Source organism: Anolis carolinensis, unplaced genomic scaffold (genome assembly GCF_035594765.1).
Source record: "Anolis carolinensis isolate JA03-04 unplaced genomic scaffold, rAnoCar3.1.pri scaffold_8, whole genome shotgun sequence".
Lineage (NCBI taxonomy): Eukaryota > Metazoa > Chordata > Lepidosauria > Squamata > Dactyloidae > Anolis > Anolis carolinensis.
Genome location: NW_026943819.1, coordinates 2,224,740 through 2,242,029, shown reverse-complemented (window position 1 = coordinate 2,242,029; position 17,290 = coordinate 2,224,740). Strand labels below are relative to the sequence as shown.

Genomic DNA, 17,290 nt, shown 5'->3' with positions numbered 1-17,290 from the left:
TTACAATATATTGATACTAGCTGTGCCCGGCCAAGCGTTGCTGTGGCAAAGTGGTGGTGGTATTGGTTAAAAATTGTTGTGTAATTTTTATTTGACATTATTTGTATTTTTTAATTAATTTTATTGTAAGTTATCTTTTTATTTATTATATTTTATTATTTTCTTGTATTATTTTTAGTTATTTTCTGTTATTATAGTATTTTATTGTATTAATTTTTTAGTGTTTTTAATTTTTTTAGTGTTTTTTATTATTTTTTATTGGGTTGCTAGGAGACCAAGTTGGAGGAGCTTAGCCTGCTAACTGGCAGCAATTGGATAAAAGCAATTATTCCTCTCTCTCTAATTAGGACTTTATTTTTCTTTTCTTTTTGTTGTATCAATCTAGAGCCGTGGATGATGGGTTGTGTTGTCAAATTTCGAGGTTGGGGGCCTGTAGTTTTGCTGTTTTGTGGGTCGCCATGATGCCATCACTCTTTTATATATATAGATAGTACAATTTATTGCCAGTATTGTGCTATGCTAATAATATAATATTGTATGATATCTGAGTCCCCTTCGGGGTGAGAAGGGTGGGATATAAATGTAGTAAATAAATAAATAAATATAGAAGACTTTATTCAAAGATCCACATTGTTGGGGCTCAGCAAGAGTCTAAAGGGGATGATGGGTTTCCTACTGAGGAGTCTGTGTGTGATCTGGATCAGAAAAAAGTGCAGGCAGTTGAAGATGAGACAGAGCATATTTTGGGTTCCAATGTTCGTTCCTTAGTAACGGGGAAAGGTAAACCGGTGAAAGGTTCATTTCTCTTAGGAATCAGCCTTAAGCTGATGTGGAGTTTTCCTGAGATATCAGATTAGGTCTACGGATGGAGGGAGTGAAGGATAGATTAATTGGCCATTCAGAGAGACTCCATCAGAAATCCTTGACACCCAGGTGCATGAGGCATAATGTCATGGCTTCTTGGTCGGGCTTGGCTTAAATTAAGTGATGTTTACTGGGTGTCTCTCAGAGCAAGCAACGTCGCCAAAAGGTTCAGGTTCCTGTCTCAGCTCTCGAGTTCATGATTCAAGTTTCCTGTGTTTGCCTATGTTACTGAGAGAGTTTTGCCTTGGGAAAAAATCTTGCTTCCATGCTTGTGGATTTATGCCTGTGATCTTGACTTCCTTGACTTCACGTACCTTGCCATTTTTGGACTACGGCTCTTTTGTATATGGACTATAGCTCCTTTTCTAGTGTTGTCTTGGGAAGTACCCTTTTCCCCTTTGTACATGATTTTCTTAATAAACTGCTGTAGTGGAAATATGGCTCAAGATTGGAGAGTCATATTCATAAAACCCTCCTCCTTGCTTCTATCCAACGGACTCCCTTACCTTGAGTTCCTGGTTCTCCTTCATGCTCTGGTCCAAGCGGCTCCTGGCGATAACCTAAGAGTGAAAACACTGCTGTTATTTGCCAGGATCTGAACAAAAAGACGGAGTAAAAGTGGGCTTCAAACAGAGCTCTGGAAGGAAGCTTACCAGCTGCTCTTCGGGACAACCCTCCTGTTCGGAAAGGGCAAAGAGACGTTCTTGCTCATCTTCAGGAAGCGACCCATTCAGCAGCAAGGCCTGGCAGAACAAGATATGTTATTTTTCAAAGAAGCCTTTTTTAAAAAATCTCTTTAAACTAAGAGGTTTCAAGGGAGTGTATCTCTTTTGGGCAACTGCAATTTCAACTCCAAAGAAACAACCATCCTCTGAAACCAAATATATTTTTGTCCTTGGCAGTTCAAAGACATGGTTCTTCAGTCTAACAGCTGAGTTCCCTGTGTGCCATTACATGAATATTTATGAATATCACTTGTTCAGAGGGTTGACTTCTAACAAGGTTTTGCTTTTCGTGACTAGGGATTTTCAAAAGGTGGTCTCCACATGTTCATGGAGACTCACATTTACCAAAAGGATATGACATCATTTTTTTCTTTTTCAATAAGGTTATGATTGCCATTGATTTTCAAAAGGAATTTTTTTAAAGAAGACATTTATTTATTTATTTATTTATTTATTGCCTTTATTTATTTTATTTTTCAAAGAAGACTTTTTTTTAATGTCTGAGTGCATACTTTAAACTAAGAAGTTTCAAAAGAGTGTATATATTTTGGGCAACTGCAATTTCAACTCCAAAGAAACAACCATCCTTTGCTAACCAAATATATTTTTGTAGTGGCATGTCTTTGTCCTTGGCCGTTCAAAGACATGGCTCTTCAGTCTAACAGCTGAGTTCCCAGTGTGCCATTACGCAAATGCTTTTGAGCATCCCTTGTTCTAACAAGGTCATGTTTTTTGTGACTAGCAGTTTTCAAAAGGTGGTCTCCATGTGTTCATGGAGATTGACATTTGCCAAATGGATATGACATCATTTTTTTCCTTTTCAAGAAGGTTATGTTTGCCATTTATGTCCAAAGGGATATGTGCCCGGAGACTGGGTGTAATTATTTCCAATATACATTGCCGGCGATTCCAACAGAGAATAAAAGAGAATAGTATTCTTAATGTATAAAAAGCAAAAATATACTATTCTAGGAGTAGGAACATGATTTATTACTAGCCTTAATGAAATACAGACTTATCATAAATTATTATATTATTCTTTTATATCTCTCTGTTAACCAAATGATGACATACTGCTTGGAAATCCTGACTATTAGTATTACTATTATTATTATTATTATTATTTTATTTTATTTTCCAACTGTCGTACTGGAACAACAATGATGGTTTAGTTTAACTTTAACAGTTTTTGGCAGTTCTTTGTTAGAACATTACCAATGTCAGCTGCTTCTAACCTTGCGATTTTACTCGAAGTGTTTAATGCCAGTGCTAATGCTTTTTGCTTTTTGGTGTGTTTCTTTGCCAAGTACTTTTGCATTTTTATATTGCCATTTGTTCAAATTTATATATATACAGTAGAGTTTCACTTATCCAAGCCTCGCTTATCCAAGCCATTTTTGTAGTCAATGTTTTCAATATATCGTGATATTTGGTGCTAAATTTGTAAATACAGTAATTACAACATAACATTACTGCGTATTGAACTACTTTTTCTGTCAAACTTGTTGTCTAACATGATGTTTTGGTGCTTAATTTGTAAAATCATAACCTAATTTGATGTTTAATAGGCTTTCCCTTAATCCCTCCTTATTATCCAACATATTCGCTTATCCAAGCTTCTTCTGGCCCGTTTAGCTTGGATAAGTGAGACTCTACTGTATGCATATGTGTGTGTGTGTGTGTGTATATGTGTGTGTGTGTGTGTGTGTGTGTATATGTATATATATGTGTGTGTGTGTATGTGTGTGTGTGTGTGTATATATATATATATATATATATATATATATATATATATATATATATATATATATATATAATGGACACTTTAGCTTTGTTTTTGGTTTTGGGTTTTTTTTTCTCTCTCTCTCCCTTTTTGATCCTTTTTTAATCTGAGTTTTCCTACTTTCTATACAACCAAATGTTCTCACTCTTTCGGTGTTGATTTACTCTATCTTATAAGGTAAAACTTCAATTAAAATATATATACTGAGATAGATATATATATATATATAAAGAAGAAAAAGATGCCTGCGTCTCTTCTGCAGTCCCGGCTGCTCTGGGTGGCCGGCACAATGCTGCCTTTGTTTACTCCCGTATAAACATTTACAATTCCAATCCGGCCGAGGTCCCGGCAAGGAATGCCCCGGTGCTCCTTGTTTCCTCCAGAATCCCAGTCATGCGTTTTTCAAGGCTCCCATCCCCTCCTTTGCTCTCCCAGGCCTTGTCCTCTGAGCCTCTGTTTTCCCTTCGGTGGAACAACATGTCCTTGGCACCCATTTGAGGCACACGGTCCGGACCTCCCCACCCAAGATCATGCTTCTTCTCCGATGGGAACGTCACATCCCCCCCCTTCAAGCCCTTTGTATTCGGGGAGGACACAATGCCTCATCCTCCACAATTATGGGCAACGATGACATGGTGTGTATTTGCGTGCCAATATCATGAATTGTTGCAAAAGACTGCCTCACAAAGCCTTTTCTACACTCCCTTTCTCCCATTTGTTATTATTTGTTCCCCTCCACGTACTGTCTAAAGAAGTCTCATTTGCAGTGTCTCTCTGTCTCTCTGTCCGTCCATCCTTCTATCCATCCATCCTTCTTTCTGTCTGTCTATCCGTCTGTCTATCCATCTATCCACCCATCTAGCCATCTGTCTATCCGTGCACCCTTCTATCCATCACTTCATCTACCTGTCTATCCATCTATCCATCTTTATGTCCATCTATCCATCCTTCTGTTTGTCCATCCATCCATCCACATGTCTATCTATCTAACCATCCATCCTTCTATCCATCCATTCATCTATCTGTCCATCCATCCTTCTGTTTGTCCGTCCGTCCGTCCGTCCATCCATCCATCCTCGTGTCTATCCATCTATTTAACCATCCATCCTTCTATCCATCCATTCATCTATCTGTCCATCCATCCTTCTGTTTGTCCGTCCGTCCGTCCGTCCGTCCATCCATCCATCCTCGTGTCTATCCATCTATTTAACCATCCATCCTTCTATCCATCCATTCATCTATCTGTCCATCCATCCTTCTGTTTGTCCGTCCGTCCGTCCGTCCGTCCATCCATCCATCCTCGTGTCTATCCATCTATTTAACCATCCATCCTTCTATCCATCCATTCATCTATCTGTCCATCCATCCTTCTGTTTGTCCGTCCGTCCGTCCGTCCGTCCATCCATCCATCCTCGTGTCTATCCATCTATTTAACCATCCATCCTTCTATCCATCCATTCATCTATCTGTCCATCCATCCTTCTGTTTGTCCGTCCGTCCGTCCGTCCGTCCATCCATCCATCCTCGTGTCTATCCATCTATTTAACCATCCATCCTTCTATCCATCCATTCATCTATCTGTCCATCCATCCTTCTGTTTGTCTGTCCGTCCGTCCGTCCGTCCATCCATCCATCCATCCTCGTGTCTATCCATCTATTTAACCATCCATCCTTCTATCCATCCATTCATCTACCTGTCTATCCATCTATCTGTCCATCAGTCCATCCATCCTTCTTTCGTTCTCTGTCTGTCCATCCGTTTATCCATCCATCTATCCACCCATCTATCCAGCCATCCACATGTCTATCGATCCATCTATTTATTCATCCATCCATCCTTCTATCTATCCATTCATCTACCTGTCTATCCATCTATCCGTCCATCAGTCCATCCATCCTTCTTTCTGTCTGTCCATCCATCTATCCATCCACATGTCTATCTATCCATCTATCTATCCATCCATCCTTCCATCCATTCATTCATCTACCATCTATCTGTCCTTCTGTCCATCGATCCATCCATCCATCTGTTTATCTGTCCATTCATCTACCTGTCTATCCATCTATCCGTCCATCAGTCCATCTATCCTTCTTTCTGTCTGTCTGTCCATCCATCTATCTACCTACCTATCCATCCATCCACATGTCTATCAATCCATCTATCTATCCATCCATTCATCTACCTGTCTATCCATCTATCTGTCCTTCTGTCCATCCATCCATCCTTCTGTTTGTCTGTCCGTTCATCCATCCACATGTCTATCCATCTATCCACCCTTCTGTCCGTCCACCTGTCCATCCATCCATCCATCCATCCATCCATGTGACGATCGCTCTATCCATCTCTCCATCCAGATCTGGGAAGAAGCGGTACCTGCAGCCCGGAGATCATCTTCTTGGCTTCTTCCATCTCCTTCTCCAGGTGGTCCTGCTGCTCCAGGAGCTGCTCCTCCCACGAAGTCTCCAAACTGGCTGCAGGACACCTCGCCTGCCACTCAACGGGGAAGAACGACCCAGTCTCATCTGCAAGTGAAACAACATGATTCATATTATTATTGTTGTTATTATTAATCTAGACACATCCACAAACACCACCCTGCCCGCCACCCAAGGGAAGGCTTTCATTTGAGGACCATTTTCTGTTTCTCCTCCACCAAAGACACCTCCCAGGGTTCCTTACTCTCTCCATGAACAAAGAAGAGCAGTGGAGAGGTTTGGGGGGAGTTGTAGGTCCTGGGATGTATAGTTCATCTCCAGTCTAAGAGCATTCTGAACTCCACCAGTGATGGATCTTGAACTAACTTGGCACACAGAACCCTCGTGACTAACAAAAAATACTGGAGGGCTTTGGAGCAATTGATGGGAGTTGTACTTTACCGACACCCAGAACCCAAACAGTGATGGATCTGGACCAAACTTGGCATACAGACCCAACATGGCTAACTGCAAATACTATCAGGGTTTGAGGGTGATTGTCCTGGGAATCTGGGAGTTGTAGTTCACCCTTACCCAGAGAGCACTGAACCCAGCCGATGATGGATCTGGACCAAAGTTAAGGATTGAAAAAGCCCCCCCTCGGCTTATACTCGGGTGAGGGTCCTGGTTGGCTTATATTCATGTTAGCTTATACTCAAGTACATATGGTACATTTATTATTATTGGTATTATTACATTTATTATTTTACTCTATTTTTATTACTATTAATAAATTTATTATTTCACTCTGATATTATTATTGTTATTACATTTATTATTTCACTCTGATATTATTATTGTTATTACATTTATTATTTTACTCTATTTATTATTGCATTTATTATTTGACAGTATTTTGTTAGTCTTATTACATTTATTATTTTACTCTATTACCTTAAAAGGATACATAAGCACATTTACATTGAAGAAGATGAGAATAATGATTTCACCTTCTGATGCCTCGATTAATGTAATTTTATTGGTATCTGTTTTTATTTCTGAAATTTACCACCCTTGACTTATACCGGAGTCAATGTTTTCCCAGTTGTTTTGGGGTAAAATTAGGTGCCTCGGCTTATATTCATGTTAGCTTATACTCAAGTACATATGGTACATTTATTATTATTGGTATTATTACATTTATTATTTTACTCTATTTTTATTACTATTAATAAATTTATTATTTCACTCTGATATTATTATTGTTATTACATTTATTATTTCACTCTGATATTATTATTGTTATTACATTTATTATTTTACTCTATTTATTATTGCATTTATTATTTGACAGTATTTTGTTAGTCTTATTACATTTATTATTTTACTCTATTACCTTAAAAGGATACATAAGCACATTTACATTGAAGAAGATGAGAATAATGATTTCACCTTCTGATGCCTCGATTAATGTAATTTTATTGGTATCTGTTTTTATTTCTGAAATTTACCACCCTTGACTTATACCGGAGTCAATGTTTTCCCAGTTGTTTTGGGGTAAAATTAGGTGCCTCGGCTTATATTCGGGTTGGCTTATACTCGAATATATATGGTAATTTTATTGGTATCTTGGCTTATACTGGAGTCAATGTTTTCCCAGTTGTTTGGGGGTAAAATTAGGTGCCTCGGCTTATATTCAGGTCGGCTTATACTCGAGTATATATGGTAATTTTATTGGTATCTTGGCTTATACTGGAGTCAATGTTTTCCCAGTTGTTTTGGGGTAAAATTAGGTGCCTCGGCTTATATTCAGGTCGGCTTATACTCGAGTATATATGGTAATTTTATTGGTATCTTGGCTTATACTGGAGTCAATGTTTTCCCAGTTGTTTTGGGGTAAAATTAGGTGCCTTGGCTTATATTTGGGTCGGCTTATACTCAAGTATATACGGGTTTAATAATACTCCAGGTTTAATAATGTGTCTGTCGGATCTTTTAACAAACTACAATCTTTTGCAAAGCGATTGCAGGAGCACCCAAAGCCTCCGCCTTTTTATTCCCAGGCTCCTGCATTATTATGAGCCAAGGCTGGACTCAGACAAGAGGGTTTGCGAGGCTTTTGTTTTGTGGGTTCTTGTCTGCTTGATCTACGGACAAAGCATCCCCTTCGCTGGGATATTTTCCTCCCCTTTTAACTCAACGAACCTCCCCCTGAGACGGCCACACAGACGTGCCTCGGTCTCGGTGGGCTTCCGATTGAAAACCAGACACGTCTCCGCCTTGTGCTCGCCTTGCACCATCTGTATGGAGAAACATGGCTTTTTAAAATGTTTCATCCCTTGGTTGTTGTTTTTTGGGAATTCCTGGAACTGCTGGAAAAACTTCTCGAGTCGTATCGGGGCCAAAACGGAGGGCATTTCAGTCCAGGATATTTCGGCACGCTCTGGAATGCATCTGCAGGCAGTGATGTTATTTTGGTACAGAAAGCTGGAAGAGAGGCTTCTAGAGTCAACATTCGAAGCCTGGGCAGATAAAATGACTTAAATCCTCATTGTGGGAAAGCTGCAAGTGGTTATATGGGATCAAATTAGGACCAGGAAGAGCCGGGTTCATATCTCTTCCTTGGCTGTGGTTTTCCATGGAGGTCCTTGGCACCAAAACATTTTCTCTGTATTTGTTATGATGATGATATTATTATTATTATTATTATTATTATTATTATTATTATTATTATTATTATTATTATTATTATTATTGTTATTATTATTATGCTTATTTATATCCCAGGAGCCACCCGTGGCGCAGTGTGTTAAAGCACTGAACTGCTGAACTTGCGGACTGAAAGGTCACAGGTTCAAATCCGGGGAACAGGCTGAGCTCCTGTTGTTAGCCCCAGCTTCTGCCAACCTAGCAGGTCGAAAACATGCAAATTTGAGTAGATCAATAGGTACTGCGGGAAGGTTAGAAAATGTGCCCGGTGGCACAGCATGTTAAAGTGTTGAGATGCTGAACTTGCAGACTGAAAGGTCACAGTTTCGAATCCAGGGAGTGGAGTGAGCTCCTGCTGTTAGCCCCAGCTTCTGCCAACCTAGCAGTTTGAAAACATGCAAATTTGAGTAGATCAATAGGTACTGCGGGAAGGTTAGAAAATGTGCCCGGTGGCACAGCATGTTAAAGCGTTGAGATCCTGAACTTGCAGACTGAAAGGTCGCAGGTCCGAATCTGGTGAACAGGCTGAACTCCTGTTGTTAGCCCTAGCTTCTGCCATCCTAGCAGGTCGAAAACATGCAAATGTGAGTAGATCAATAGGTACTGCGGGAAGGTTAGAAAATGTGCCCAGTGGCACAGCATGTTAAAGCACTGAGCTGCTGAACTTGAGGACTGAAAGGTCACAGGTTCGAATCCAGGGAACAGGGTGAGCTCCTGTTGTTAGCCCTAGCTTCTGCCAACCTAGCAGTTCGAAAACATGCGAATGGGAGTAGATCGATAGGTACCGCTCCGGCGGGAAGGTAACATTGGCGCTCCATGCAATCATGCCAGTGTCCACATGACCTGGAAGCTGTAGAAGGTTTAAATTGCCTCTGCGTCTGTCTCTGTCTCTGTTCTATGTTATATGCTATTGAAGGTTTGCCTTATACGTGTACAATGTCATCCGCCCTGAGTCCCCTTTGGGGTGAGAAAGAAGGGCGGAATATAAATACTCCGAATAAATAAATAAATAAATAAATAAACCCTATTTTGGCGGGCCGTTTGCCCCCTTACCTGTCCTGGTGTCGGCCTCGTCATCTTCTTCGTGAACCCCATCGTAGCCTGCCTTCTCCTCGGACGGAGTGACGCTGGACTCGCTCTTTGCGCTGTTTATGGGGCTGGGAGACGTGAGGCTGAGAGAGAGAGAGAGAGAGAGAGAGATGGGGAGAAGGTCAATGGAAGGATTCACCCCCAGAACAAGAGGCTTCAGGGACATCAAAACACTGCCGGGTACTATTTTCAATGTCTGGTAGCCGTGCCCGATAGTGTCAAAGTTTTGTAAAGATATGTAGTTATGAGGAAAAAATCACATGCTCACCAATAAGGTCAAGAAAAGCCCAGCCATGTGCCTTCTAGGTCTGTTTAGAGAAGGTATAAATCAGGAAGAGAAAGTAATATGCCCATATAAAGCTGGTTTTCCCTGTAATGGGCAGTAAGAGCACCTAAAGCTTCTGAGAGTTTTTGCTCAACCATTTCCAAACTCTCTGCTTGAGCGGTGATGGCACAATCAACAGCATAGATGAAACTCTGTGTCTGCACTTTAGATGGATAAGGAATCAACTGGTTTTCCCTGTAATAGGCAGTAAGAGCACCTAAAGCTTCTGAGAGTTTTTGCTCAACCATTTCCAAACTCTCTGCTTGAGCGGTGATGGCACAATCAACAGCATAGATGAAACTCTGTGTCTGCACTTTAGATGGATAAGGAATCAACTGGTTTTCCCTGTAATAGGCAGTAAGAGCACCTAAAGCTTCTGAGAGTTTCTGTTCAACCATTTCCAAACTCTCTGCTTGAGCGGTGATGGCACTATCATCAGCATAGATGAAACTCTGTGTCTGCATTTTAGATGGATAAGGAATCAACTGGTTTTCCCTGTAATAGGCAATAAGAGCACCTAAAGCTTCTGAGAGTTTCTGTTCAACTATTTCAAAGCTCCCTGCTTGAGTGGTGATGGCACAATCAACAGCATAGATGAAACTCTGTGTCTGCATTTTAGATGGATAAGGAATCAACTGGTTTTCCCTGTAATGGGCAGTAAGAGCACCTAAAGCTTCTGAGAGTTTCTGTTCAACCATTTCCAAACTCACTGCTTGAGCGGTGATGACACTATCGTCAGCATAGATGAAACTCTCTATCCCTTCTGGAAATGTGTTGTCATTTGTGTAAATGTTAAACAATGATGGATTAAGCACACTCCTCTATGGCAGGCCATTTTGATAGAAAATAATTGCATATATCTCACAAGTCTTGCTTACAAACCCTTCATTTTCTTTTTTGGCAGTGGAAAGTTGCTAACAACTTCTTCCCATATTTCCCATTTAGTCTTTGCTTCTAAGAGCCGTGTGAATCTGAAAACAGAAGTCGACTAGATTATTTTTAGCGAACTGTGAATTCTCATGAGACAGAAGACACCGTCTCATGATCCGACTTTACATTCTTCTGCCCGGTCTCATCTTTTCCATCGATTCCAAATGCTTTTTTTCTTTTTCTTTTGCAAGGCTATTCATCCGCCCTTATCTGAAATTCTGACGGTCTCCATCACCCAGACAACATCGAGAGGCATTTGAAAAGCACTGACCCATTTAACCGGTCCCCAAAGGGTTTCCCCCTTGCAAGTGCGAGCAAGAGTTAATGTTATCGTTTTCCCAGAAAGGAAAACAAAAGACGGAGCAAACAAAAGGCGGAGAAGGAGGAGGACGAAGGAAAAGGCAACTGCTTGGAAACAAAAACAGAAGACGCTTTTTTGCTTTTTATCCGGATAGTTTTCCCGATTTTGCAAGTACTTTTGTAACCAGCAAGGGTTAGGTCTTGGAATGCAGAAGACCACAAACACACACACAGACAACACACATCAAAGCACAAAGGAGACCTGTTGCTTGAATCCCCAAAGCAAGAAACAACCCCCAATTCCAGCTCATTCCTCTTATTCCATAAGCAGCACTCCATAGCTCAGACCATTCGAAATGCATGCCGGAAAGGTACAACCCGGTAATGCAAAACCAGGGTGGCAATGCCACTCACACAATATGGACCGAGGCCCGGCTTTCCGGTCCTTGTTGGATATATCTGGCCCTGGAAATGGCCACGATAGCAAGGTAAGACCTCCGTGAATCAATATATCCCAGGAAGAGAACGGTAATATTTATAAACAAGGGAGGAAGGAGTGATTTGCAAGCTCCCAGGTGCATTTGCTTGGCTGGTATTGGAAGCAGAATGGAGTTGGATTATCTGCGCTTTAAGAAATGTCAGTTGTAAAATCCATCCAGCCATCTATCTATTTGCCTATCTATCTACACCACTCTCTCTCCATCCCTCCATCCATCCCTTCCTCATCTGTCTGTCTGTCTGTACGTCCATCCATCTCCCTCTATCCATCCATCCATCTCTCATCCATCCATCCATCTCTCATCTATCCATCCATCCATCTCTCATCCATACATCCATACATCCATCTCTCATCCATACATCCAAACATCCATCAATCCATCTAAACCTCTCTCCTCCTAGATCTACCTACCTACTCATCCATCCATCTCTCATCTATACATCCATCCATCTCTCAACCATCCATCCACCCATCCATCTCCCATCCATCCATCCGTCCATCCATCCATCCATCCATCCATCTCTCATCCATACCTCCATCAATCCATCTACACCTCTCTCCTCCTAGATCTACCTACCTTCCCATCCATCCATCCATCTCTCATCTATACATCCATCCATCTCTCATCCATCCATCCATCCATCTCTCATCCATCCATCCATCCATCCATCTCTCATCCATACATACATCCATCCATCCATCTCTCATCCATACATCCGTACATCCATCTACACCTGTCTCCTCCTATATCTACCTACCTTCTCATCCATCCATCCATCCATCCATCTCTCATCCATACATCCATCCATACATCCATCCATCTCTCATCCATCCATCCATCCATCTCTCATCCATCCATCCATCCATCCATCTCTCATCCATCCATCTCTCATTCATCCATCCATCCATCCATCTCTCATCCATCCATCCATCTCTCATTCATCCATACATCCATCTCTTATCCATCCATCCATTCATCTCTCATCCATACATACATCCATCTCTCATTCATCCATCCATCCATCCATCCATCTCTCATCCATCCATACATCCATCTCTCATCCATTCATCCATCCATCTCTCATTCATCCATCCATCCATCCATCTCTCATTCATCCATACATCCATCTCTTATCCATCCATCCATCCATCTCTCATCCATCCATCCATCTACACCTCTCTCCTCCTAGATCTACCTACCTTCCCATCCATCCATCCATCCATCTCTCTCTCTCTCATATCTGTTTATCCCTGCTTTAAGAAACTTTCTTTGTAAAATCCATCCATCCATCTATTTGCCTACCCATCTATCTATTCATCTATCTACACCACTCTATCTCCATCCATCCATCCCTCATTTGTCTGTCTGTCCATAAGTTCATCTATCCATCCATCCGTCTACACCTCTCTCCTCCTAGCTCTACCTACCTACTCATCCATTCATCCATTTCTCTCTCTCATATCTGTCTATCCCTGCTTCAAGAAACTTTCACTGTAAAATAGATCCATCCATCCATTTGCCTATCCATCTATCTATTCATCTATCTAGACCACTCTCTCTTCATCCATCCATCCATCCCTCATCTGTCTGTCCATACATCCATCTATCCATCCATCCATCTACACCTCTCTCCTCCTAGATCTCCCTACCTTCTCATCCATCCATCCATCCATCTACACCCCTCTCCTCCTATATCTCCCTACCTTCTCATCCATCCATCCATCCATCCATCTCTCTCTCTCATATATCTTTCTATCCCTGCTTTAAGAAACTTTCAATGTAAAATCCATCCATCCATCCATTTGCCTACTTATCTACCTATCCATCGTCGAAGGCTTTCATGGCCGGGATCAACTCATGGTAGGAACATTTTTCCTCTTGGTGGATCTCACCATACATCAAAGGAACCACTGACCACATAGTGAAGCTGATGAAGAAACACAACCTACGAACTATATACAGACCCGACAAGGAAATCCAACAAATATTACATTCAGCGAAGGACAAGAGGGATCCTCTCACCTCTGCAGGAGTCTACCGTAGACCATGCAGCTGTGGACACGTCTCCATAGGAACCACCAAACGCAGTGTTGCCCGGACACGAATCAAGGAACATGAAAGGCACTGCAGACTCTCTCAACCAGAGAAGTCAGCCTTAGCAGAGCATTTGATGAACCAACCTGAACGCAATATATTATTGGAGAACACAAATATGCTGGACCACTCTCACAGTCACCATGTTAGACTCCACAGAGAAGCCACTGAAATCCACGAGCATATGGACAATTTCAACAGAAAGGAGGAAACCATGAAAATGAACACAATCTAGCTTTTAAAAAATCAGGACAGTGAATACATAACAACACTCAGAAAACAGAGGAATTCCAGACATGAAACAATCAGGGTCAGCTAATAATAATAATAATAATAATAATAATAATAATAATAATAATAGCAATAATAATAATAATAATAATTAATAAAACTTTATTTATATACTGCTCTATCGCCCTGAAGGGACTCAGGGCAGTTTCCAACATAAGTATTCAGTTACCAATACAATACAACATAACCGTAAGAAAACATCAACATAGGTAGTGACTATGAGCTAACACCTCCCAACGAAGGATTCCCCCAGGCAGGAAGCAGCCAGACCTTGAAACTGAAAGGCTAATCAATGCTAATCAAGGGGATTAATCGCAACATCCAATCAACGTTTGGATTGGTCTGCAATGCCTTTCATGTTCCTTGATTTGTGATGCATATGGGGGTTAGGCTTTGAAGCTGCAAGGCTATTCAGTGCTTATCGAAGTGGCCAACGGCAACATTCACACTTGCCCCAAGCAGACAAGAGTTCTTTCTCCGACCCTGGACATTATACCACAGATAGATAGATAGGTAGATAGTTAGATAGATAGATAAATAGCTAGGTAGGTAGGTAGGTAGGTAGGTAGATAAATAGATAGATAGATGGATGGATAAATAGGTAGGTAGATAAATAGATAGGTAGGTAGATAAGTAGATAGATAGGTAGATAGGTAGATAAATAGATAGGTAGGTAGATAGGTAGGTAGGTAGAAAAATAGGTAGGTAGATAGGTAGGTAGGTAGGTAGATAAATAGATAGATAAATAGATAGATAAATAGATAGGTAGGTAGATAGGTAGATAAATAGATAGATAGATAGATAGATAGAAAAATAGATAGGTAGGTAGATAAATAGGTAGATAGATAGATGGGTAGGTAGATAAATAGATAGATAGGTAGGTAGGTAGATAAATAGGTAGGTAGATAGGTAGATAGATAGATAGATAGATAGGGAGATAGGTAGGTAGGTAGATAGGTAGGTAGATAGATACGTAGATAGATAGGTAGATAGACAGATAGATAGACAGAAAGATAAATAGATATATAGATAGATAGGTAGGTAGATAGATAGAGAGACTGACAGACAGACAGATAGAGATCAAGCCCGCTTCCCTAGTTTCCAACAGACCTCACAACCTCTTGAGGTTGCCTGCCATAGATGTGGGCGAAACGTCAGGAGAGAATGCCTCTGGAACATGGCCATACAGCCTGGAAAACTCACAGCAACCCAGGAGGGATGGATGTCGCAGGAAAACAGCCATGCAAAATTCCTCACTTCCAGGTCGTAGCAAGGGAGCCTGTCTCTCCTGCCCACCTCCAGTGACCACCCAACCGGCCTCTCCCACCAAAGCCAAGGAGGACAACACAACACAACGGGAAAGGCTCACCATTTGACCGGCTTCCCTCCCATGGCTCCCCTTTGACCCGTGCCCTCACGCTGGCGGTCTCCCAAGGAGCAGCTTGGGCCTCATCTCTCCTCCTCCTCCTCCTCCTCCTCCTCCTTCTTCTTCTTCACGTGCTTCAGAAGGGTCTGCGCCAAGGACAGTCCATCAGGCGGATGTCAAGCCACGTTGGCCAGGCAGATGTTCCTCATGCCAACCATTCGTGGTGGAAGCAGGAGGAGGACAAATGAGGAGGCAGAGGAAGAGCTGAGCTTCTTTTTGGGAGAAGCAGCAGGTCGGTGATAAATCTGCAGCCTTGGGAAGAAGGAAGAAGCAGAACGGGAGACTCAGAATCCGGCTCATGGGGTGTTGTTTGTTTTGCACAGTTGCATCTTGCTCTGACGTAGGCACAAATTCTTCCTGGAACAGCATGGTCCTGGCTCCTTCATCCCATCCTGGTCTCCAAATCCCCAAGAAGAGCTGATCTCGGGGGATATCTCCGAGAAAGCAAGCCGTGTGGGTGTCTGCCTGCCTACATGCGAGGAAGGAGGCAGGAGGAGGAGGAGGAGTGCCGGAGATGTGCTGATGTGCGTTGCTCCGTGGCTCCTCGCCTGGCTTTCCGCAGCTCCGCCGCCGCCGTCTCCCTCCCGCTGTCACTAGGGCTGCGTCGAGGCAGAAACGTGCGATTCTCTAAGATGCCGAAGCCCAGAGTGGAGGAGGAGAGGAGAAGAGGGATGGCCGATGGGAGGGAAGGAGGGCTGGAAAGAACTGTGCCGTCTCGGGGTGGGTACATAAATGGCCATCAGAACCTTATTGGAAATGAAAAATGATGTCATATCTGGGTTGCTGAGAGTTTTCTGGACTGAAAGGCCATGTTCCAGAAGCATTCTCTCCTGATGTTTCACCACTCAAGAGGCTGTGAGGATGCCGGCCATAGATGTGAGCAAAACGTCAGGAGAGAATGCTTCTGGAACATGGCCATACAGCCCAGAAAACATACAGCAACTGGCCATGAAAGCCTTCGACAACACATCCTTCTGTTTATCTGACCATCCATGCATCCGCATGTCGTTAATAATAATAATAATAATAATAAATTTTTTGATTGAAGTCAAAAATCAGAAACTCCTCAAAGCACAGCAGACAAAAAACCAGTACAAGAAAGCCACACGACAAACTAGAGCTGGCAGCTGGCACAACAAAACATTGCATGGAAAGTTCCTTGACAAAATTGAAGGAAAAGCTGATAAGGAGAAGACCTGGCTCTGGCTCACGAATGGGACCCTGAAGAAGGAGACAGAAGGCCTGATCCTTGCAGCCCAGGAGCAAGACATCAGGACAAAGGCAATTAATAATAATAATAATAATAATAATAATAATAATAATAATAATAGAAGACCTGGCTCTGGCTCACGAATGGGACCCTGAAGAAGGAGACAGAAGGCCTGATCCTTGCAGCCCAGGAGCAAGACATCAGGACAAAGGCCATTAATAATAATAATAATAATAATAATAATAATAATAATAATAATAGAAGACCTGGCTCTGGCTCACGAATGGGACCCTGAAGAAGGAGACAGAAGGCCTGATCCTTGCAGCCCAGGAGCAAGACATCAGGACAAAGGCAATTCAGGCCAAGATCGAAAAATCAGCTGATGACCCAAAATGCAGACTGTGCAAGGAAACCGATGAAACCATGGATCATATCCTCAGTTGCTGTAAGAAAATCACACAGACAGACTACAAACAGAGGCACAACCATGTGGCCCAAAGGATTCATTGGAACTTATGCCTCAAGTATCACCTCCCAGCAGCAAAGAACTGGTGGGATCACAAACCTGCAAAAGTATTGGAAAATGAGCACGCAAAGAGACTGTGGGACTTCCGAATCCAGACTGACAA

At 42.0% G+C, this 17,290-nt stretch overlaps 1 protein-coding gene across 4 annotated transcripts in view; it reads right to left on the bottom strand.

Annotated features, from left to right (window-relative positions):
• dixdc1 (DIX domain containing 1) overlaps window positions 1–17,290 on the bottom strand; it is a 90,370-nt gene that overhangs the window by 21,080 nt on the left and 52,000 nt on the right. For 3 of the 4 annotated variants that reach the window (XR_010000368.1, XM_062960796.1, XM_062960795.1), the window contains 4 exons: window positions 9,550–9,668; window positions 5,747–5,895; window positions 1,518–1,607; window positions 1,371–1,424 (listed from right to left, as the gene is read on the bottom strand). Coding sequence is in view for 3 of the 4 variants with exons in the window: in XM_062960796.1 (XP_062816866.1) it covers window positions 1,371–1,424; window positions 1,518–1,607; window positions 5,747–5,895; window positions 9,550–9,668 (412 nt within the window). In the remaining variant the exon portion in view is untranslated. Of the gene's footprint in view, window positions 1–1,370; window positions 1,425–1,517; window positions 1,608–5,746; window positions 5,896–9,549; window positions 9,669–15,394; window positions 16,146–17,290 lie in introns of those variants that run through there. The other variant, XM_062960797.1, reaches the window with a different exon arrangement.